This window comes from Struthio camelus, chromosome W, assembly GCF_040807025.1.
Source record: "Struthio camelus isolate bStrCam1 chromosome W, bStrCam1.hap1, whole genome shotgun sequence".
In the NCBI taxonomy this organism is placed as follows: Eukaryota; Metazoa; Chordata; class Aves; order Struthioniformes; family Struthionidae; genus Struthio; species Struthio camelus.
The window spans coordinates 55,294,137-55,319,598 of NC_090981.1; the positions used below are offsets into that span (position 1 = coordinate 55,294,137).

The 25,462-nt window shown below is 35.9% G+C and overlaps 1 protein-coding gene across 5 annotated transcripts in view; it reads right to left on the reverse strand.

The window, feature by feature from the left end:
- The window catches only part of LOC104147790 (NIPBL cohesin loading factor), a 154,235-nt gene that overhangs the window by 71,136 nt on the left and 57,637 nt on the right, over nt 1-25,462 (reverse strand). For all 5 annotated transcript variants that reach the window (XM_068924704.1, XM_068924706.1, XM_009680645.2 and 2 more), the window contains exons 2-8: nt 23,273-23,416; nt 20,482-20,647; nt 19,201-19,331; nt 14,879-14,978; nt 13,008-13,159; nt 11,855-12,015; nt 6,818-6,911 (exon numbers count right to left, since the gene is read on the reverse strand). In XM_068924704.1, the coding sequence (XP_068780805.1) occupies nt 6,818-6,911; nt 11,855-12,015; nt 13,008-13,159; nt 14,879-14,978; nt 19,201-19,331; nt 20,482-20,647; nt 23,273-23,336 (868 nt within the window). In that variant the 5' untranslated portion in view covers nt 23,337-23,416. The remainder of the gene's footprint in view (nt 1-6,817; nt 6,912-11,854; nt 12,016-13,007; nt 13,160-14,878; nt 14,979-19,200; nt 19,332-20,481; nt 20,648-23,272; nt 23,417-25,462) is intronic.

The window sequence follows — 25,462 nt, forward strand, 5'->3', positions numbered from 1 at the left end:
GAATATTCTTTTAAAACAGAAAAACGCATGGGCAGCTTTTGAGTCTAAATCTTGGGCTGCACTCTAATTCAGGAGAAAAATATCTGACCTTCAGTAGCTGATCTTCATAGTGTCAGTATAAGAACTTTGTACTAACTCTTTTTGTATGCCAAAAGTACATAAAACTTGTGCGAGAACAAGAGACTTCACTGATTTAGTAAGGTCACTGTACCACCACTGAGCAGCAAGTACCAACGGTCATCCAGATAATGCTAGAAGTAAACAAGAAACATGTAACATCGTACGAATTAAAGCCTCTGCAAAGCATAAATATGGCCATAAGCAATACTTCCACAGGCCTTCAGTAACAGTCTTCCTGACCACCGATGATAATCCTGCATTGGTTCTCTATAATACTGTTTTCCTCATGATTCCTTGAGATGGATGGCACTGAGGACTGAAGAAATCTCATCAACTGCTTTAGCAATTTGTAAAGAACTTTTTCCTGTGATTCTTGACTGATTCCTTATCAGATCTTTTACAATGCAAGCAACTATAAAATGTATTGCACTGACGGTGACTTAGCCTTCTCAAAAATGTAAAGATTCAAAAACAATATAATATGAAATGACTTCACTTGAACATTTACACACCAGTGACTTAGGTAACAAACAAATAGCCTTCTGTCCAGATTACACACATTACCGACGTCATTGTACTTTTTGTCTGTACACTTTTTTATTATGCCACAGTATTCACACCTTCTCATTTAACCATTTTTGATACTTTCTCTGATTATCTTAGAGCCTCTCCACAGCAAAGACCACTTGCCTTTCAAACCTGATGTGTCAAACTCTCATCACTGGCCACATTCATTGCTGTGACGCACATGGTTATAACCCAATCCTTACAGTTATCAGAAATTTAGGACTCAGATATTTAAAAGAATTATTAGCTTTCCACTTGCACAACAACAAAATAAACAGAAAAACCACAGCTCACTCCAAACAGTATCTCCTTGTTTCTTTAAATCCCTTGCAGGCAAAGGTTCCAAAACGTTAAAAAGAAAGTCTCTCAACATTCCTACACGCTCTTTTGCCAGAAGAATGATTTCCTACGCACGAAGGCAAGAAAAACTACTAATGAACAAACAAGGACTGATGGGTAACACTTGGTTCATAGCACACTGGAGAAAGACATCAGGAACATTCAAGTGCTATGACATTTTTCAAATCATATATCCTTGAGTCTCCAGGAATATTATTTAAGCGGGTACCAAGCCACTGAATGTCAAACATGGACACAGCATTATAGACTTTTTAACTCAGAAATCCCTTGGGAAGAGATGCTTTCATGAGTATGCTCTACATGCAGATGATCAGGTTACATATGTGAGTAGTTATAAGTAAGGTCTTGAAGGCAGAAGCTAGGGATGGAGAAAAGACCAGAGGTGTAGATACTGTATTGGTACTGACATTTGTCTTTCAGAAAAGCTGAGAAACTGGTGATGACAGACCTTGACCGTTTGCAAACAAATCAGGTCCACTACTGCAACTGTAGTGTGAAGATGGAAAAATTGCTTTTATTTTATATGATCCTATTTAACACTGCTACATAAATTGAATGTTTTCATAAAAATGATAAAAATGGGAACAGATAAAATTCACCCTAGAACCCTGGCTAAACCAATCTCAGAATTGGTAACAATCATCTTGAGAATTTGTGCCTCCAGCAGACTCAAAAAGGGAAAGCACAATCTCTTCAAAAGGATGGTGAAGAAGTGCCCAGAGAATTATACATAATAGTTTGTATGGTTTCAGTGCATACTAGAAGAACAATTTATCCAAGAAAAACAATTTTATCAAGAGAATAAATAAGTGGTAATATTCCAACATGAATGCGTTAAGAAAAAATATCATCAAGTAAAACTAATTTCATTCTATAAGACAGTAGGACTTGCGGATTACAGAGAACAGTGTCATATCTGGACTTTAGCAAGGCTTTCTATATTGTTTCTCATAAAAATGTAATTAACAAGTTGAGGAAAACGTGGTCTAGGCAAAACGTAAGACTACAGTAAAGACTATATTCAAAGAGTATCACAGTAAAAACAGGTAAACATACCAAGTGCAGTTTTCCAGAGTACTGTCCTACACCTGACAGAATTTAATATCTTCCATTAACAACTTCTTAACATAGCAGAAAGAGAGCAGTTTTACTAATCTAAAGATGATACCAAGCTTTTGGTGTAAAGTGTTTGAGAGGCCTGCAAGTGCTTTTAAGAATAGAATCAAAATTTACAGTTATCTTCACTAAATGGAAGAACCATCTGAAATAAATGAAAATCAGTAAGAATAAGCACAAACTTTCCATTTACCTCAGAAAGACCAATTGTAACAACAGGAGAAGGTAAATAAGCTCTACAGAAAGAGCCAGATTCAGTTTGCAAGCTGTTATATAAGTTATCATTGCCAAAAGAGCAGCCATACTTTCACATATAACAAAAGTATCATACAAAGAAACGCCTACAGTAATTTCCAACTACTCATCCTTCAAAGTCTTCAAATAGAGTTGTATGCACAACTTATAGCAGCAAAACATCAATACAAATGCAAACCAATTAGAATTCAAATAAAAGCAATAAAGACAACTGGAAGCTTAGAAATAATGACTCATGAAAAGACAATAGGAAGAAAGAGTGCTGTTTAGCCTGTAGAGGACTAGATTGGAGAAAAATCATGATAATAGTCTTTCATATGTAAATGATTGCTATAAAAAAAGAACGTGAACTGTTTTTCCTGCCCATCGGAAATAAGTCAAGAAATGCCAAGCCTAACTGCAACAAAAATAATTCAGGCAAAGCATTAGGGGCGAAAAAAGCTTTCCAGCTCTAAGAATTTTGAAAAAGTTGCATGGAAACAGTAAGGAAACTCCACTGCTGCCATTTCAAGAAAAATCTGGACACATGTTATTGGTAATGTCCAATAAGCTCATCCAATGATAGGATAAGAAGATGAGAAGACCTCCAAGTCCTTTCCTGCTGCATCTTCCAAGATCCTTGAATCTTACTCTGGAAATCTCCCCAATTCGCGTTACAGATGTAAAGCAATTGGTATTTATTTTGATGAACAGACTATGTTAACATTTGTTTTCAGATAGCATCATTTCATTTAGAATTCCAACTTGAAAGGACAGCGTATGAGACAAAACAGAGGGCAAAGAAGAACATACATCTGGGAGTTTTTTGGAATAGATTTTATTTGCTTTCCATACTCTCTTTTAATAGATTTGGTGGGAAGAATCCCATCATTTTCTCCACAGCTTCAAATGCCTGATGAAAAACTAAGCTTTAGCTGTTCTAGCTTACAATTGCTGTGCTCAGAAGCATCCCTGTGTAAAAAGTTAAGACTTGAAGAAAGAAACAAGGATGAAATGTTCATTTTGGCCCAGTCAAAAAACTTCTTTGGATTAATCCCTCTTTCTTCCATCTTTCTTTCAAAAGAGAGGGGAAGTGAGGATAATTTTTCTTCTGGGAACACTGAAGTTTGTAATAGAGATTTGAGAAGGTTCCTAGCTCTCCTTGCCATCCACTATGCATTTGGAGACCAAGTATACAGGAATCTCTCTGGAGAGGCCTTAGAGAACCCTAAGAAAATAAAAGTAATCTTTCCAAGTTATTTGGAAAATAATCAAGTATCCACACTATCTCGGAAGATTATCAGCCTCTACAGAAAAGCTAGGTATTTCTGTAATTTTCACTATTTTACTCAAGTTTGGAAGGGTATGTTGAAATATTTCCCGTGAGAGAAAGGTTCAGAATTTCTGGAAGGAATACAATTTAATCCTGGAAGAAAGTGCAAAATGGTATAGTTTAATAAGGTGCTGTTGCTGTTCCTTACAGAAGTTTCCCCAGGAGTTTAAGAAACTGCAGGGAAGTAGCTAACTGTAAATATGTAAGCTCTTTACTTTGGCAAGCGGTGAATGAAAACCTCTGTGGAAGGCTTTCCTTTATAAAACATCTTTAAAGTTGCCTTTAAAGCAAAAAAAAAAAAAGAGTCTTTTGTTAGGTTCTAGAATGGTGGGAAGAGTAGAACAAATGAATAAAGGATTTTGATGACTAACCTATCTTGGGTAATAGATCCCACAAAATATCATAAATGAAATTAACAGAAAGAAAATATTCCTTGTTAATTCTCTAGAGCTGATCTATGGTAGCAGAAGTGGTAGCAGATGATAGCAGGAACGCAGAGACACAATTTATTTTCATGGGTAAAAATACAGAATCTATATAAAAGAGACGGGATAAAACCCAGTCGAGAACCTTCTGAATAAAACCTCAGCTGCTCTGATACCTTTACTGGAGTAAGAGAGGTACAGCCAAACACTCTGCACCAGAGCTGAACAAGTGAACGACCAACCAAAGGAGCAAATAACTTCTGTCATCTCTCTCTCAAACATTTTCCTGAGTTGAAGACGAAACCTTTTCCTCATTCAGATTTGGTCAATCAGACAGCTATTGTTCAGTCTTAGAATAATTAAAGCATTATTTAGAATAATTAAAGCATTATTTAGAATAATTAAATCACAAGTCCAGAAGTCCTTGTTATTTCCATTAAAAAGTACAGAAACGTAGATTGTACCCATATCTTCCATAATTGCCTCACATTTCCATATTAAGTAAGAAAGTGTAAAAGTTGTAATACCCTTCCTGAGATATTTCTCTGGACTGATGAATAACTGTCTAGTGTCATTCATTTTGACCTGTCAAACAAACAATGAAATATTTTGATAATATTTTTTTTTGCTTACCAAAGTTTGTAAACCTGCCAACCAAGCTTTAAAGGGTTAATGGCAGCAGCAACAAAAAGCTTAGCTACATACTTGCTGGTTACACCGATAGATTTTCCAGTGATGAGCAAACAATCACTTTCATTTCAAATCACAGGCCAAAAAACTCACTGTCAGGGATCACGGATTCTAAGTAACATCAAAACTATCCTCAACACATTTCTAAAAAGGGAGATCAGAGGAAGCAAACGTCTAGAAAGATTCTTGCAGCATCTAGAACTGGTTCTCTCAATTGGGGTTCATCCATCTCCACTTCACGAGGGCAAAACGCTAGCATCAGCAGTAACAAGAGTATTGCAGTTCTGTGCTTTATCAACCAAGAGAAAAGTAGATCTAACATACAAGTAAATAAATCCTCCTTAAATTGTGCTCCTCTTGCACTTTTTCTGCCTTTGTAATACCATCTAAAAAAGTACGCCTTCAAAACGGGTTCTGAGAGAACCAACTGAAATGGCAGCAATTTAATAAATAAATAAATAAATATTCTTTTGACTGAGCGGTAATCATATCTGAGTGGAAGTAGCTTAGATTTACTATGCTGTTAAACCGAGAAACTCTGTAAACAGAGATTTGTGGACAATACACTGAGGTGAAGAAAACAAAAAAAAAAAGATACACTTAGTCTTTGCCATTTATACAAGTCCTACAATCTCTTTAGTGCAAGACCTGTTAAAACATTGATGCTGTAGGCATGCCACACAACTGCTTCTCATTCAGCATTCCACTCACATTTCTTCCATCACTGTTTAACACAGTATACTATCTACATGTGATGAACCACAAAAGTCAGTTAGCAGTCACAGGATCAGTTAGGAAGGGACCTCAGGAAGTCTCAAGTCCAATCTCCTGCTCAAAGCAGGGTGAGCTAGGAGGTCAGACCAGGTTATACAGGGTTTTAGCCAGTCTGGTCTTGAAAACCTCCAAGCATGGAGACTGCACAGATTCGCTGGGCAACCTCTTCCAATGCTTGACTGTCCTGATGGCGAAAGAGTTTTTCCTTATAGCCAGTCAGATCACCTCTTGCTTCAATTTATGTCTGTTGACTCTTGCCCTCCCCTCCATAAACCATTGTGAAGAGCATGAATCGGTCTTCTTGATAACCTCTTTATAGGTATGGGAAGGCTGCTCTGAGGTCCCCCCTAGAGCCTTCTCCATGCTGAACCAGCCCAGTTCCCTCACCTTCTTTGTAATCTCCATTTCTTGCTCTCCTTCTCCACCTAAATTGACCATCCAGAAAGACTTAGTTTCATTCCAGTGCTAAACAGAAGAAAGCACTGTTGCATTTTTTTTAAACTATTGCTGTGTAAGCACATAAGAACTGAAATCCTAAATTACCAAGATTATTTCCAAATCTCTATTTTGCTAGGTCTCAGGTTTCTCAGTCATTGCTTCTTAAGGATAAAGCTATGAAAAGCAGCATAAATTCTAGATTTTCACATAAAGAATTGTTCTGAGCAGATTTTCCTGTTCCTTTTTACCTCACTGATAATTCGTCCTTTTCCTTCTCCCCCGCTAAGGTTTTTAGGCTTCATTTATGCTAGCTGTATTGTGCTCAGTGACAAATTTTAATTTTGTGTGCTTGAAATTTCACGATTACAATTAACACAAGTGTTGCATGTTAAAACACTTCTGAGCTGGTTAAGAGTTCAATACTTGTAATACTCGTAATGCTGCCTTTAAACCATTTGTTATGCAGAACAACTGAAACTGTTCTTACAGCACAATTTAACTCTTATATTGGAAAGCATGTACAATCCTTCTGTCCTCCATGAATTTGAGCTCTGTTTTGAGGCATCATTAGTCAATTTTTGGATCTTCAAAAACTTCTGAACCTGGGCTCAAAATAATTTTGTAACTGAAATCTAAGGGCATACTCTCTAATCCTATAAGGATATAGGAGTCAGGAACACTAACTAAATACTTCTTTTATGTCTTTTATAATTGAGAAAAATACATTGATATACATTAATATATACGACTGCTAGACTACCTTTAGGGGTTCCATCACTTCCAGCTGGAGAGCAGACTGACTGTGGTGACCTCAAGGAAAAGGATGCAGCATTCCTTATGGAAGGATCACCGTCCTAGAGTGACAATGATAAAAATTAGTATTATGAACAGGAACACTTTATAAAATAAGCCTGCAATTAGTACATATACTGATAAGATGGAGTAGATTAAAAAAAAAGTGACAGACATTATAAAAATATTTCTCTACATTAGAATCTGTAATTTTAACACTGCTATATATGCAATATTCCAGAGCGCAGTCAGCTCTGATAAGAATCTATAACCAGAACATGCACACAGAAATATATTTATGTAAATATCTTTCAGTTTAAGTATTTTTAGCTGACTATAAAATTCAATTTAGAAACGTTTTGTTATAAGAATTCCTAGTTAAGAGCTGATAAATAGTAGTATGAACGCTATAAAACATCAACTGAAAAAAATCAAGAATAAAAAGTAGGTTTTTAAAAAACTCACCATTTTTTCCCACTTAACTTACCCTTAAGCTTATCTAGAATGCCATCTTATTTTTACAGTTAACCAAGCTAACACTTTGTACTTATACTCTTCATTATACTCACATCAGGAGTGAACAAAATCTGCAACAGCCCTACTGTGCTGGCTGAGATAGATAAATCACAAGTAGAAATGCCTCAAGTTGTGTTATACACAAGACTATCCGCAGCTGGATAGGAAACAACTTGATAGGAGCTTGGAGTACTTCCCCCAACACAGTAAACAAATTCTACTGTATTTTCAGTTTTGCATAGAACAACCTGCTTCAAAGGAATCCGTGATTTATGACAACCTTCATCATAACAGAATACTCATTACAATGTAAGGAAGTTCATGCTCAATCTTTAAGAAGGCAGCTGTGACATTTTTTCAACAATATCTTAAAACAATACATGTAAAATCACTCTTCAATTTCCCTTTTAATATTCTGCATGTTTTTTTTCTTGCTTTAATAGAGCCCTCTGCTGGTCACAGCCTCTACTAGAGCCCTCTACTTATTCACAGTCAGGGACCTCACTAGCTTTAAGATTTTATAGAATAGTACTTCCCATATTTAGTGTTTTTTCTTTAAAAAAAAAAAAAAAACAGTATCTAGGTTTAAATGAATGTTTTCAAAAAGAATAAACAAATAACCCTTATATTTATGAAGAGATAATTTCTGTAAGTATAGACAAATCGCAAAAAGTCTATTCTTATAAAGAGTAAAGTCACGTAAGTGAAGGTGAAGTTAGAGGAAGTCTCCAGAGAAGCTCCAGCTTATTTAATGTTTCTTATTTCTTTCTGAATCTTGGTTATTACATTAGCTAATATCTGAATGTGCCTCTTACTGAGCTATGTGCACACACAGTTCTCTCTTATAACTTCCTTTTTTTTTTTTTTTTTTTTAGCCTGAATGTTTGTCCATCCCCCAATTTCTTTTTTCCTTTTGGCCAATTTCAACCAAATTAAGAGAATGTTAGAAGGCTAAAATGTAATAAAGTTTCTACACGTTTCTATGAAAAACCAGTATCAAGCTCTAAGTGAGAAAGCTAGACCAGTTTTTCAAGGAAGCAGCAGCCTGCAGAGACGGTCAACTACCCATTCCCTTTGGCAATGGCCCAAACGGCCAATTTCCACGTGCACAGCAGCAAATAAGCTACAGTACATGCTAGGTCTTGTGGAAGTATCATAGTTCACACTGCAAAGGGCTAAGGAAAGGTATGGCATTTCATGGAGTGAAGGTGCTTACAAGGCAAATAATATAAATCCATAGGAAATCAGTCTTCACTAGTTTCACTATCCATGGAATGACTTAGGAAACACTTCTGTTAGACTCCTCCCCACTCCAACAGCACAGTACATATAAAACTCATGCTGTGCTAATAATTACACTTATTATTGCAACACTGCTTGCAAAAAGAGTTGTTTCCTTACGTAAGCACACATGTAAAGAAACCAAATACTGGGATTCAATGTGTCAGAGAGCAATATCATCTTAAACTTACATGCATATCATTATAAGTTGAAATGAATTCATTTCCACATGTATGATTTATTAGTTTATTTAGTTAAAAGTATGTACTTCATTTTTGTCAAACCTGCCTTATCTCTGAATTATAATAAATCTTCCTCCTTCCTCCTAAACCCAAATATTGAAATAATTCAGCTTAGTAATTTTTTAGCATACATGTTTTTTTTATGAGACATGCTATAGCCAGGACTGCCAAGGACAAAGGCAGAGGCACTACCTTTTAACAGATTAACTAAAACTAACTAGATAGACAACTTTTCATGTATACATGCCATTTCTATTATAGCTGCAACTTCTGAGAAACGCTCATTTATTGATTCCTAGTTCAGAGCTGAATCAGATGCTGAAATGTAAGCAGAAACAGAGGACTGCTCTCATATATATTTTTACCAAGAAAACAGTGTCCTTAAATTGAGCATATATAGAACGGTCTCTCAAGTGTGTATTTACTGATATACGTATTTTATAAAAATTTTATATCCTGTAACTATTCACAACTTTTTGTTGTTAATCACTAAAACTCTAACATGAAGAAAAGTATTACAGAACAATTAAAGTAAATGTATGATTTAATAAACTTCATGTATAACCACATCTATGCCAAATGTTACATTGCTTCTGACACACCTGCAACATTATGAGTAAGCTTATTGTTCATATGTAGACGCAAAACTTGAATTAATCCAAATCCTTCAAACCGCTTTCTGCACGATAACAACTAAAATCAGGTGTAAAAAGTACAATTACAAATAAAATATATTTACATAAATATGCTCCCTTAAGAAAACGTACAAAGGGATAAAACTAGTAAAGATGAACAGAAAAGACAACTAAGATTTCCTCTAAATATTTGCTTTAGCTGCATTTATCAGATACTCACTCTTAAGACACGTGAAGTTTATTATGCTCTATCCTCCTAACTCATACATTTGAACATTTAAATACAAAACAGATCAAACATACTTTTTACTAATTTTTATCTTAGTATTTCTCTAGCTACATGGAACAATGAGAGTATATTTTGCATTTCATAGTCTGTCAGTTTTGAATGAGTTTCATTAAATTCATTCATTTGAATGAGTTCTCATGAATCAGGAAGCTGTTGCACAGTTTGGATCACAAAATTAGTGATGGGCTTTTTTTTTTTTTTTAAATACTTTCTCTTTAAACATTGTGAAATAAATTATCCTAATATTAAAGTTCTCCAAAAATCTTGTCTTAACAAAACTAAGACTCTCTAGATAGTCTACCTTTATCATAGTTGGGGGATGTATGTATATTTAATGCTAAAAGCAGCTTCCTATTTTCAAGGATTTGCATGACTGAAGCAGAGACTGAGAGAAACATCTGATAATTCTGTATTATGACATTCCTTCATTATAAAACTTTTATTTGAAATATTATTGCTTAGTTAACATTTTTAATCAGCCAAAGCCTCGTTTAAAAAAAGAAGATTAATAAAACTGATGACCATCTCCGTTTTATTGTATTAACTCTAGTAAGGGATTTAAGGAGCCTAGTGTTAATAAGCACACTTGTTGAATACAACTCTTATTTAGTTGCACAAGAGTTACCCATAATTTTTGTAAGCTAAAGAAAACACTTTAAAGAAATAAAGAAAAAAGGGAAGCCTACTTGGCACCAGGTTTTGACCAAGTTCTGCTCAAAAATTGTTGCAGGCATCGCTATGACCACATTGTTCAAAGAGCCTGAAGTCAAAAAACAAAACTGAGACTCAAGAGCTCTCCACTTAAAAGCTGTCAAGAGATTGTGTGTTGAACTTGTAAGGAAGAATTTCAACAAGCTTCTTGCACAGGATGGGATGGTCATTAAAAAGAAAATTCATCGCTAGTTTATGAAAGAATTTTGGAGATGTTTAGAGTATCATTTTTTCCTTTAGAAATTAGCACTCTAGTTCAGCAAGACTTCCTCCCAGGTGAACTAAAGCTACTGACACATGGGCAAACCTCTTAACAAGAGGCCACATCCGGAGTACTGCGTCCAATTCTGGGCTCCCCAGCACAAGAGAGACATGGAGCTACTGCAGCAAGTGCACTGAAGGGCTACAAAGATGATTAAGGGACTGGAGCATCTCTCCTATGAGGAAAGGCTGAGGGAGCTGGGACTTTTCAGCTTGGAGAAGAGAAGACTGAGGAGGGATCTCATCAATGCATACAAATATCTAAAGGGAGGGTGTCAAGAGGATGGGGCCAGACTCTTCTCCGTGGTGCCCAGCAATAGGTCAAGAGGCAACGGGCACAAACTGAAGCACAGGGGGTTCTGTCTGAACATGAGGAAAAACTTCTGCATTGTGAGGGTGACAGAGCACTGGAACAGGTTGCCCAGAGAGGTTGTGGAGTCTCCTTCCCTGGAGATATTCAAAACCCGCCTGGACGCAATCCTGTGCAATGTGCTCTAGGTGATCTTGCTTGAGCAGGGGGGTTGACCTGGATGTTCTCCAGAGGTCCCTTCCCACCTCAACCATTCTGTGACTCTGTGAAAAAAACAGGCCATAAAGTACATAATAGTACAGGAAGAAGAAAGGCCCATAAGAACTCTTGCCTTTGACAAGATCAAATTACTAACCAATAGGTTATTCAGGTATTTCAAGTCCACTTGAGAATTACAAGGATCCTCAGGGAGACAAGTTAACTATTGCCTATTTAGATTCTAGTATTGTTTGTATCAACATATTACTATAAACATTGTAGCAACACACTAGTGTTTCTTAAAATAACTTACACAGGAGTGGAATTTTTCACTTTGCATAATTTCAACAGACTAGATGTTATAAATGGTTCCAAACAAAACACAGGCCACGTCGGAAGAAACTTCACATGCTAAGGTTATATGGTTTAGTGTGCATGTGTGAAAATGAAATTTATTTTCAGCATTTTTAATGCATCATCAGCAACGTACTAAAATATTTGACTTTTAAGGTAGCTAAACACATATTTGCATAATCATAATAAACTGATTTAGGCAACATACATCACTACTTAGTCTGTGCACCATCTGTAGGTAGTCTTCATTTGAGCCATGTCTAGAATTATCAGCATGATGATTAGCTGAATTGCCAGACAACTGACTTGAAACTTTATTTTCATGGAGGTTTCTCATCCCACCTGAGACAATGGGACTGGATACTGAAGCTGAAATAAGAAAGATATAAATAATTATACTGATACACTCATATACACATACGCTAACTCTACAAGGTCTTACAGAAAACACCTTCATAGTGGATATTAAGGAGAGATGGCTGCAAGAGGTCTGGAACCTGAGCAAGAATCCAAACTCCTTGACTGAATCTTTTAAACTCAAATACCTTGAATAAAACCAGGTATGTAAGACTTGAACTTTCAAGAGGATTCAAAATCTGAATTCCACATACAGGTTAGCCAAGCTTCTCTCCACAGCTACTGTAACTACAGTCAGTGTCACATTCTCACAGGTTATTGAAAACTTATTTTCTCTTCAAGATAATTTACACTGACTAATCTTGGCATATGAAACTTCTGAGACGTATATATGAAACATAACATTAAATACAGAACAGTTATATATTTTCTAAAAACATTGCTAAACTTCAAGAACAGATGACTTGGAGGAATCCAATGAAAATTCTCCTTACCAGCAAGACATGCCTAAAGTTTCTAGATACTTTAACAATGTTTGTGTTGTTCAAGATTGTTTCAGAAAAGGGAAGAACAAAGAAATCCATTCACTCTGAAGGTCATCTTCCACAGTTACCGCATACTTTGAGCATAATTCTGGCCAACTTAGGACTAGTCTAGCCTACACTACAAAAGTTAGGCAAAGCTAAATAAGCTAGTAGCAGAACTGCCACTTACATTAGCAGTCATGCTTTGTTTTGATTTTTCTAGTTATGTGTAACTACAGCAAATAAGTGCAAACAGGGGAGCAATGTCACATGAAGGTGTGTCTTTTGTCTTTCCTTCCCCCTTTTTTGCCATCTATTCAGTCAGTTAGGAAAAATTTAAACATATCAAAAAATTCCCTATCACCTCAAAGTTTTGCATTAAGAATATGGCTCCTCCAAGGAAGTTAAAGAGTTGTGAAATATGCACATTAAGGTAAAGCTGCACGAGACAGGAGAATAAAACAAACATCACAGACTTACCTTGCTGCATCTGAGGATGTGGTGTATAACTGGGAGGATGTGAATATGGCATGTATCCTGCAGGGCTTTGAGGAGCATATGGACTAGGCACTGGACTGTTCTGTTGTGCCAAAAATCTGTTGCCAGAGCTTGTCTGTGGTGGCACAAACCGGCTAAAAATAAAACAGAATAAAACGTTTTTAAAAGCTGGAAAAGACAGTGTAGACATATTCATTATTCCTTTTGGAGTACTAAAACTCAAGAACATTATAACTTTTGGAAGAGGTGCAGTATTCCAAGGTAATCAGGAAACCCCTTCAAAAGCAATATTTTTCACAAGTTATCTATACCGTCCCAAATTCAATTACTTAAGAGCCACAGTTCAAGTGCTGCATTTGTCAAAGCAAAAAAAAGAGAATTAAAAAAAAAAATTCATATGTTTTCAGACATTCAGACCTCTACCTGGTAAAAGGGAACACTGACACAAGTCATAAATATTTACTCAAATATGTGATTCCCAAGGTTATTCATAGCTTATTAAAAGCTTGAATGAAAATGACAGCTAGGATTTCATTATCAAATAATGACTAGCTTGCTAGCATTAACAAGGAGCTGTCTATTCGAAATACAAATATTCCAGTAAGATTTCAAAGAACTTCAAAGAATCTAACAGAACTATACTGCCAAGACATAGGAATGTGATGCACAGTTAGACAGGACTTGACCCAAAGTCCCCTGAATACATTTTCTTTCATTGGCCTTATCTTGGATGGATCCTAGAGAGATAGGAAGCCATAAAAATAAAACAGGGTTCTGACAACAGTACACGTACATTATAACTTACATTCTTTCTTGTATCCATTTTCCAAAATATAAATAAAAGAAGTACTTCAAAAAGTTATTAACCAGATGTTTTGCTTGACATCTTATACATAATACAATGCATGCTTTTACAGCTCCTGGTTCTAGATAACAACTTTATAGGAGGTAAACTTCCATAGAAAGAAATATAGAGGTATTTAACACAAGGATTTTGCAAGGATTTTGAGAAGACATACCATGCTGTAATAATCAAAATCTACGAAACCTTCTTCAATATCACTTTTAGATAAAAGGGCAAAAATAAAAAAGCCTGCAACAGACCTAAAGCATTGCATTTGCCAAAACAACTGCATTAAGTGAAATGTGAAATAAAATAGTTTATTTTAATAATGGTATCTCGTAACTGCAGATGGAATCTGTTAGAGACCAGTAACTAGGCTGGAACTGCAAAACTCCTTCCTCTAGTTCAGAGTACCAGGCAAGGCCTAGGTTATAGGTAGTCTCGATGCTGACACTCAAAGTTTGGAAATGAACTATAAAGTTGAAAACGAAACTGCAACAAGACTGGCCAAACTACCAGGCCTATCCTCCTCTTAGTGGCCCTTTTGTATAACTGTTAAAGCATTACTCCAAGATTTAACAAGCCTTGCCCGCTTCCCTGTCGCACTCCTAGCGTTACACATACCAGAACATACAACCTCTTCTCTCCTGCCCTCCTGCCACCGCCAGCCTCTGCCGCAGGCAGAGAACAACTGGAGGGGTGGCAGGAGGATTCTTTAAGCAGGAAAGTAAAGAAAATCTATCAAAATTACAGGACAGAATGGGGGACAGTGGGGGATGACAATTAGCCATAATACAGAGATTCATTCACTTACAGAGAGATGTTTAGGACGTGCTATATTTGACTTTGTGAGCTCAAGAAACTTGCCCTGCTGCCAGACAAACATGAAGTTTGTCTTGACAACCCTCCTCTTACTTCCACTCACATATTTGCAACAAGCATTGACGATCGCTCTTGAATTGGAAGTTCACTGTCCTCCCCACCAACCCTACTTAAAAAACAGTATTACCTGGAAGGGCTATGTGAGATAGTGGTTTGTTGATAATTGGAAGATGCAGGACTACCACGCATGGAATTCTGAGAAAGATTAAACTGGGACATCATCATCCCTATTAAAAGAAGACAGCAGCATTACTTTATACGCATTCTCTTTTTAATCAATAGTCTCTCATGTCAGAAATGTTTATCTATGAAGAGATTAAAAAGTTTACACACATTAACATCTTCTACTCACAATTGTTAGAAAACATGAAAAATAATTCCATGCAAGATGGCCATTTTACACCATGACATATTCATTAACAAAAAATTATGTTCCCTAAAGAAGTGATAATTTGCTATGAATTTCAGCAGTAGTTCCTTCCTTTGTTCCTTAATGTTCCAACCCAAAACCTCTTAGTAAAAGCAAACATTTTATAGCAGGATATATACTCCAGAACTCAGAGTGGTGTGTACAGCACCGCATGCAATATTCATTATGCCAATAAGTAAAAGATTTGGGAACCGCACAGCAAGTCAGAAGATGACAGAAAACTCTCATTTTTTGAGCAAGAACAGTTAACAGTGATTTCAGAGTGATGCAAGATGCCCTTTCACTGCTCCTGGCACGCCTTAGTGGTCCCTTCCTATGCACAGACAAAAATCTTTCAATTCTACCTTTGCTAGTACGCAGCATTATCGAGGAAGTTGCTGTAATATTTTAAGCTGCAAAGCAGAATCAATATCCTATCCATACACTAAATCTATAGCCATGATTTGGAGTTTAAGGAACTGCACTGCCTGGCAAGTTAAAGTACCAAACCACTTGAAACTAACTTACATCTTCATTATGGGTAATTTTAAGGAATCATTTTTCTTTTAGATAGAGGTATAAAGAAATCCTCTAATAACTAGATACCAGTAGAAGTTGAAATGAGGCAGGTACATAGAAACTTGTACTACTTTTAAGTGAGTGATTTTAATGACAGAATCAATGCAGCTACATCAGTGTAAGACTTTATGTGCAAACTGCAGCTCATGAAGTCATCGCAAGTGACCCACAGTCATGTGTAAAACCACATCACTGTTACAAATATTTGAAACCACAGGTTTGAGAGAAGGCTGTGAAGAGTCCACAATCCACAGCGTTTGGGAGCCATCAATCTTTGAATTACTACCCCTGATTATTACAATATTTACACAGGAAAACCTTATTTCAGAAACCCTCCCTCTCACCCTCTTTTCTCTTTCACCTTTCCCCAGCAGAGAAGAGCTGGGCTAATCCCCCTGGAATGCAGCCGCTCCTACCCTCCCGTAGGTGTGAAGGGCCACATTCCAAGCACATGAACGCACCAACTAGCTGAGAAAAGGAGTGACAGTCTCTAGTTATGCTGAAGAAATCCGAGACTTTTATACTTCAATACATAGGTCATTCCGTTGTCTTGAATAACGGAAGGCGGATCCTCAAAACTCCTGCAAAGTTTGTTTAAACGGACGCTGGTTACCTTGCAGAGAGGCAAGGGAAGAGGAAACTCCAGTCCGCAGGTACAAATCACAGAGCTGCATGGCAAGGTGCCTATGGGCATTTTCTATATAGTCGTTTTCAGGTAGAGAAAGTTCCATGTGTGGCCATTCTACATTTGTTCATTCCCACCAGGCTATGGTATATCCACCAACTAGTTAAAAAAATTTTTTTTAGTCAAACTACTAACCCTTAAAATTCACATACGGAAAGCTGACAAAATGTGCCCATATTAAAATATATATAGATACTGTAAAGACAGAGTTTCATTTCATGCTTAGAGCAGCGATTGTACTTTTAATATACATGAAAGACACTTTCATCTATCTTATCCTCCCCAATTTACAACACACTTCAAAGCACGCATGTGGTACTTGTCTGGTTTAAAACAGTGACAGAAAATTTACAAATAAACCTGCTTGCTTCCATAATTTAAGAAAACTAACATTTACTCTGTGACAGCCAATTCTCTTGTCTCTTTCTCTCTCTCTCTCTCTCTCTCTCTCTCTCTCTCTTTTTTGGCAATCTAGATAGCTTGAAAAGAACAGTCTCTCCAAAGTTTCCAGACAGATAACAAGTCTGCCTGGTAATGAAGTAATGATGAAGGAGAAAAAAAAAAAAACATGGCCCAAAAATTTAGTCTAAAATCAGTTTGCCTGTGGCTATTAACGCTAAAACATCTTATTTGTATTTGTATATTTTTTACACTGTTGTCGTATCACTCTAGAGGAAATTTACAGCTTCACTGTACATTTCCATAACTTAGATATTGAAGAATTTCTTTTAACTGCAACTTTAATTCTGAATGACGGTAACATTCAGTTTTGAAGAAACACCATTCCAGTAACAACATTCCAATAATATTTTTCCCTAACACATACTTCCAATCTCAACTATAATTTTTGTTTGTTTGTTTGGAAAAAAAAGTGATACATTAATTCCTTTTTAACATTCCTAATAATTGCAAAAGAATGTGTTAGATAAAAACACAGCTTAAGATCACAGGTAACACCTTGTATGGTTAAACTTTATTTTAATATCATGCCTGTTGAAGCTGAGACAGCTGACCAACAGGTGATTTTTGCAAACACATAGGTAACTATAATCAAGAGACAGACCAGGAACAGTTGAACATTGCCACTATGTTACCTGAGACCAAAAATGCCAGCTTTTTGGGGGAGGGCAGGGCAGGGAATAGGACAGTCTAGTAGTGACTTCACTACATATTCGACTCACTAGAAGGTGGGGAGATATCAGAAAGCATCTAGGCTTTCACCTCCATTTTTGAAGTGTATAGTGTACCTTAAGGAAAGCGAAAGAGAAGAATCTGAAATGTTAGAAGAGAGAATCAGAAAACAGAAAGCCAAGCAATGCTGCCCTAACACATGAGTATAGCCTGCTTTGGCCTTAGAGGGCTGAACTGCACATATTAATAGACAGGAAGACCACCATAATTTACCAGCAACTAGCTTAAAGACTCACCTATTTCCAGATAAGAGTGCTAGCTTTTTCAATTGAAAATACATTCACACTTTGCCCAACTTTTCCAAACATTCATTCCAGCACCTTCTTCCTCTCAAAATACTGCGTCTATAGATCTGCTCATCCCTTATCCCCCCCCATTTTCTCCAGTCTTCTGGAATCACAGTTATGTCACAATGTTTGCGCTGGTACAATCATTCAGGATAAAGTAAAACTAAAGTTTTAAGTTAAATATTCAAGAAAGTTTTAAAAGCATGATCTCTTCTGGTTCTCTGAAACGCTATGTTAACGTAACATCAACCCCTAAAGTTTGATATCGAGTTGTCGTATTTAACTCTTTCCTAATATCTTCCTTCTGAAGTAGCTTTGCTAAAAATATAGGCGCTCTTATTTCATTAAGAATTGTTGAATCAAGCTGCAAAAGGCATTCCCCCCAGTAAAATTCAGAAAATAAATCTCTCATTTCTGCACTGGCCCAAATTATTTCATTCCAAACTGCTGCAAAATCCTGATTCACATACATGTTCTCCGTGGGACCACTGTGCAAACTGGCAATATGGTCACGACTCTTCCCACAGCTAGAAAAATAACATTCTATCGCTGCTCTTCATCAGACTAACCAAACACAGAATCTGGAGACCGCTTTCACAGCACGGTTCAATAAAGTTCTAAATATTTAGCACTGCCCTTAAAATCTCCATCCAAGAAAACACCTGTACTCTGCAGAGGAACATTATGTGCTCCGTCCTAAGTTCTATTCAAATATCATATGGCTTTTTACTCGCTCCAGCAGCATACCCACTACACCTCAAAAGAAAATTAACTATAGAAAAATTAAATTCTGTAGGGCTTCACAAACCGCTGAGAAAAGTAACAAAAGAGAGGAGATGCTAGGCATGGTACATTCAACCTTATTCCTTGCTCCAGTACTATTAAGAATTACTACTATTATGGCACAGTATAATTGCATAGATTTTCAGTAAGACCAAGGCATATTTTTCCAAACTACAATTGTTTATTAAGACAAATACGGAAATCTACCCACAAAAAAAAATCAACTAAAGTGATTGAAAAATGGAATTCAATCAATCCTTCTCCTAGAAGCTAAATATTTCTAAGGATATTAAACATTATCTTTACAAAATATCCAGTGGAGTATATTTCCAAGTGTACTCTAATAGGTTCACCCTTAGAAGATGTTAAGATATATGGCTTGATATTGTTAAAAGATACAAAGTAAGGCATAAATGTCATGCATGTGCTCCATATATGTTTGTGGTTAGGTTCAGTTCACTAAACTTCAAGAACAATATAAACTGAAATCATTAAAAAAAAAAAAAAATCCTTACCACTTTGTACCCCGTATCTGTTTTGCATGCTTTTCTCCCTGAAAACATTAGGATTCCTTGCAAGGATAGCCTGCAGCAGGACTGGTATATCTCCCTCTGGATCATCACTGCCAAGGTTATCTTTCAATTCTCTGGAATTGTAGAAGTAAATAAAAAAGCAAACGCATTTTCAAACTGTAAGAAGTTACAGGTCAAGTAAAAAAAACCCTATTCACTATTAAGGTATAGAAAAAACCCACACAATTCTGCAAAAGACTGTTCCCTGCCTCTATTTTCATTTCCCCCCTTTCTTTAAGGCATAGAAGAAGAGTTATTTCTATTAGTCTTCAAAATTATTTTCTATTAATAAGCTCCTACATATACACGGCTGTCACTTTCAGTCCATTATAAAGTTTCTTATGTCTACTTTTGTATCTTTATCTTCTCCACAAAAGAACAATGCTTTGGCGTAACAACCAAGAACATACTACTGGAGGAATGAAATTAAGAAATAAGAATTTATAGCGTTCAGGTCGCAGCCAACACTTTGTGAATATTTTATTTTAAAAATAGAAATGGCTGTATCTGTGACATCACAGGATTCCTTCTGAACCATCAAACATGTAATAGATTTTTTTTAAATGCACTTCTGCTTTATTATTTGTTTTGAGGACTTTTAGAAACTACTTCTGTTTGATCAAAACAACTGATTGGAACACATAGGGAAAAAAAAGAGCTGTCAAGACAAGCCAATTCAACAGACCCAAGGAACAAATGAAAAAATAAAATATACGTTTAGAAAAAAGAGGATACACTAGCATACTTACTAGTTCAATTCTTATGTTCAAGATCTAATCAGAATTGCCACGAGCCTTATTAGAAAGTTCTTTGTGTAATATTAGGCATATAATTCTACTATATCTTTGTATTTGTCTATATGTACTATTAATCAAACCACAACACAAATGAGTACTGCTCAAGCCAAAATACGAGGTATGCCCTCATAACTAATAAGCACAGAAGCAGCAGTGGATGTGTAAAAAAGCAAAAAAAAAACAAACCAAACCAAAAAGACATACACAGTAACAACAACAAAAGTTATACATAAGGCTGCAAGACAATTATTAATGCCGTGATTTACTGCAATAATTAACTGCTATTCAACGGTAGTCTGCTAAGCAAGCCTAACAAAAAACCTGTATGTTCTTATTTTCAGACTGTCGTGAAAATCTTCCTTCTCATTTTAATCTCAGGGAATAAAGATGCTGTTCTGATATAAGAGCTAAAGTTCAAAATACATACATGTGGTCTGTTGACACCTGATTGAGACTGTGTACGAGCTGTGAAACCAGATTTTCATCCCTACAAGCCAGAAGGCAGTTCACCTCTTCTGCTATCCGTCCATTGAAGAGCAGGCTTTTTGTTGTTGTAGCAGGTAAAGGTGATGGAAGAGGCAGCTGGTTCAAAACTGTTATCAGAAGATGGAAACAAGTTCAGAATCATTTCACTGAACGCAAACATACAAAGATAGATGCATCTTAGTTCCTCATACGATCAGTAAAGAAAACCTAACAACTACATTTGAGATGTACGGAAGATTTTGTATCACAAATGCACATAGACAGATTGGACCCTGCCTTTTAAACAAAGTAATGCAGACAAGTCCTCAAACTATATTACTTAAATATTCCAATGTGCTAAGGTAAGTCCTATGAATAAAAACACATTTTTAACTATATAGAGTATATAAATATTAAATCTGTTAAGACAGTCTTCCCTTGTAACTGAAAGTATTTGATAAAAAAGGAAAGAAGGAAATGCAAAGTCACTGTAGTCGCACATACGACAGTAATTTCATTAAGCATATATTAGTTTTCTACTCTCATCTGCATGTTTAATTAGCATTCCCACTCTGGAAGCCAACTTAAGCCTCTAATTCGCAGTTTCTTCTCCTGCTACTTTCATTTCTATGCAAGTTGTCTTCTCAAAAAAAGGCTAGTATTGTTGGTTGGTATGAGCACTAAAATGTCAATTCACTCAATACACCTATCCACAAAGCTTGGTAAAAAGATTTAATTGTTTAATGAAAACACTTACCACAATATTTAGATCAGATTATAAGTGAGCATACTACACTTTCAAAGGGCATTCTTAGGTCAGGCACAGCAAGGAAGTGTACAAAATAAGAAGCCCTAACCAGATCACGGGCCGGGCTATACAGACAAGAGGAGAGTAAGCTAGAAGAGATCAAAAAGCTAGCTATACAGAGATAAGTCATCTTCATGAGTCCTAGATAATAATGCTTCTGACTTCAAGTTCCAAGGCTGATTAAAGCTCTGAGGTAAAGGTTTTAAGTGATCCATTTCAAATAGCCCCCCAAGAGCAACCTTAAGTAAAATATGTTCTTTTGTCTGTGCCTTTACCACTCAAATTTTGTATTTTGAAGTAAAAAAATATGGGAAAAAATTACAGTAGTTTTTGTTCCTATATAATGTATGCCATTAATGTATTTAGAAAGAAATTGCAATTCAAGAAGTGCATAATATACTAAAAATTATTTTAATTAATTGCATTAAATTACCCGGAACGTGCCAGAAACCAGCAAAGAGTTAGCAAAATATGCTTATTTTAAAAACAAATTCATTTATTAAAACAGTATAAGTTTCATTCAGCTAGCAAACTGAGCCTCTAGTCGTCATGTCCTCCATGTTTTTAGACCATTAAGTCTTGTCTTTTGCAGTTCTTTTTTTTCACGTTCCTTTCAGTTCCTTCCTTTTTTAACTACTCTCGAGTTTCTAAGCATCACAAAAGTTACTGCAGACAAAGAAATACTGCACCTACTACACCAGCTAATGCTACCAAAGGTTGTTTAGTATTTTGAAAATTCTTGCGCCAGGAGTTTGACCAGTGACTTCCACCAGTTACGTAGAGAAAAATAAAAATGAAACGAAACAAAACAAAACAAGCCTGCCCACAGCCCAGAAACTTATGCTTTGCATCCCAATGGCTTATTAGACACACATGAACACAGATGTATACACATATACATATTCAGCAGCATCTTTCAATTTTATATTTAAGAATTTCAGCAAAAAATTAACTATTATTCTTTGCTTGAATACAACTGATTTTTTTACTGTATGCATTTAAATTCAGTTATTGGGTATCTCTCTCCAGTGTCTCTCGGAAACTCCAAATTTCAACAGTATAATAATAAAAATGAGATTAGAAGTACTATCTGGGTCATTGAGTCCAATTATCCCCTAAGACAGACCATTGAACTATATACTCTTGCCTGTACTTCCTAAACAAGATATATCTTTGTCCTCACGTCTCTTATTGGAATGGTTGTTCTAGAACCTCACTACAGTAATAAAAAACATCCTATCTTTGGTTTCCAACCAAAATTTATTTTTGGTCAGATTATAACCATTTGGTTTTTTGCCAATATCATCCTTTAATATTAACAGCTCCTTTCTTTTCTTTGCATTTTGTCTTCCTGCTATATTTTAAAGATAGCATGTATATCTCAGCCACTCGTTCGTAGGCTGAACAGCCAAGCAACAAGGCGGGTGAGCTTCTTTTTCCCATTCTAGTAGCCCTTCCTTGCACCCGTTCCTGCTACTTAGAGTAACTTTTTTGGATCTTGTCCAAAGCTAAGGAAATAGGTTTCAAGTATATTCAGCATATTCCACAACTCTCTTTGGCTGAACGTCAGTCTAATCTCTCTCTTCAATGAAGATGAGACATAAGTTTTAAAGAGGTTTTTTATCATTTTTGTTTTTCTTATTTGTGGAAATCCCAGATGCGTTATTGAATGATATGTTGTATAAACAATGAATTACCTAAGATCCATTTCCCCCCCCATATTTCACCTTATGTTACGATCAGCATATTTCTGTTTGAACATAATTTAAAAATCCAAACAATGACAACATTTGCATTTTTAATAGCAAATCTAATTTTGAACAGGTTTACTTTAAGAAGTAACCTTTAAAATAAAAGCATTTTTCATATTTGAAAATACAGGTAATTTACCAAAAACGTAGAAAACAACATAGGAAAGAGGAGAGAAAAAAAAAAGAGTACTTACGGTCTGTAAGACTAGCAATCCCTGCAAGAGTAGTGATGGGAACATGAGGCATATCCCCATTCATCCTGAAGTTCTGGGATGGTAGTGCCTACACAGATATTTTAGTTCAGGTGCCAGCTATCATTACTTCCCATCTCCCAAGCACTAAAAAAAAAAGCACAAACAAAACAAAACAAAAAACCCTCAGTTTGCTTAACATAACCTTAAATTCAACAACATAAATGAAACGCAGATCATAACCTCCACTGGTGAAGTAATTTCGTCAGCAGTGGGTAGAACAATATAATATTTAAATACTCAAACAGCATTAAGCAATCACCAGGCAAGCTTCTGGTCTCAGAAGCAGACCCCTTCCCCAAAAGATGCAAGATAAGGCAATCAGAAGAAAATTTGCTCAGGTTATACCTAAGCCAATAGTCAAGTTGTGATAAAGGAGCAAAGACAATTAAAATACGATGAATTTTATAACTTATTTTGAAAGAAAAAAAAATAGATTAACTCCAAAAATGGTAGTAAAAATTCTGTTGGTTCATGCTGCAGTGGGCAGCACTTTCTCCACCATCAGTTTAGGTATTCAGCTGCCATACTGACTTCCCAATTTTGGAGAAAGAGGTATTTTTCATACAGAAAGGGGTAGCAAATATAGAAGGGCTAATATAGAGATACAATACTCAAGGAGGAGATAAAGTAACAAATATAGAATCCTAATGTATTTTAAAAGAAGTGGTTCTTCCAAAATTAACCTGAAAATCTCTCTTTAACACTAAACATAATCTGGTCAAACAACTACCAGGAACCACCACAAAAGGAAGATGTTTAGTCACCACTGAACTAGCTTGAACATTTCCTGTAAAACAGTGAGACTTGTATACAACTACTGAAAAAGTATTTGTCCACTCAGTTTTCACTAACTGTAGCAATTTCAACTGCAGTTCCAAAAACTGTAAAAACTTACAGAGATACATCTACTATTGTTATTCTAATGATGGAAAAAGCTGAGCATGGTATTGGCTAAAGGTAGACAAACAAATTAAATTAAGGGAAAAGCACTTCGTATACATACTTTACCTAATTTAGACAGACATCTGTATCAATAGTTTGTGAAACAGTAAGACGACGTCTTCTGTAAGCATTTATGTTCTCTATTGAAGATGCTGAAACCATGATTTGTATACTTACTTTACTAACCAACATTTCTGTGAATATAACATATAAGCCAAAAGATCGCTGTTACTTCCTGTGAGAACTCTCTCTTTCTTATGCAAAATCAATGGTATATAGGATATTACTGCTAATTAGTATGCACAGAGTTCAAGCAACACAAGGAAATTGAATATTATAGGTCTTCTTCCTGCTCTTAAAAGTTTTCATGAACCACTGAAATTAACTCTTCAAAGTTTCCCTATCTATATACAACTGAATTATTTGGGGGGTGGGGGTGGGGGGGAACAACACTGAGGTTAAACAGAACCGACAGTGAGTTGACTTCCTTTGTTGCACCTGCCACAGTTTCATTCTTACCACTAAATTATATTTGCTTATTAAAAATACAGCACACTACAGGTGCAGAAATTTAGTTAAGGAAACTGCTGCAGATAGATATACTGTGTGGTTTTCTTTATCCAGGAGAAAAGAATCTTCAAACACCCAGAGCAGTCTCAAATGCTGCTCAAAGTTCTTTACTTGAAACAGTCACCAATATACGCAGAATTTCAGTGGTTTCTCAGTTCCATAAATAAGTAATCCTTGAAAAGCAAAAACAAACTAACTTCCCATGAGTCTGCAACAGTATCCCACAAGGACTAATAACCCTTTTAGAATTTCAGTTTTCACTGAAAGGTTAGTAATGAGAGACCACTTTTCACATATAAATTGTGTGTGCAACAGAAAGCTCTTATCTCATGATCTTGCTTTTCCTAACTGCAGCTGTACCAAAACTGACTCAAGTCATGTCAGTAGTCAGTATTACTGGAAATCCTGCAGGCAACGCTAAAATAAGGAAAAAAAAAAAAAAAACACTGAGCATTTTTACTTTACTTAGCCTGGGAAAGCTACAGACATCAGAAACAGTCACTATTAATGTGAATTTTTCTTTTGTATTATCACTACAATAGTTAAATTATATCGCTATTCAGTGGGAAAAACTCCTCACAAACCAGACTGTTCAATTAGAAACCATCTCCACAGATA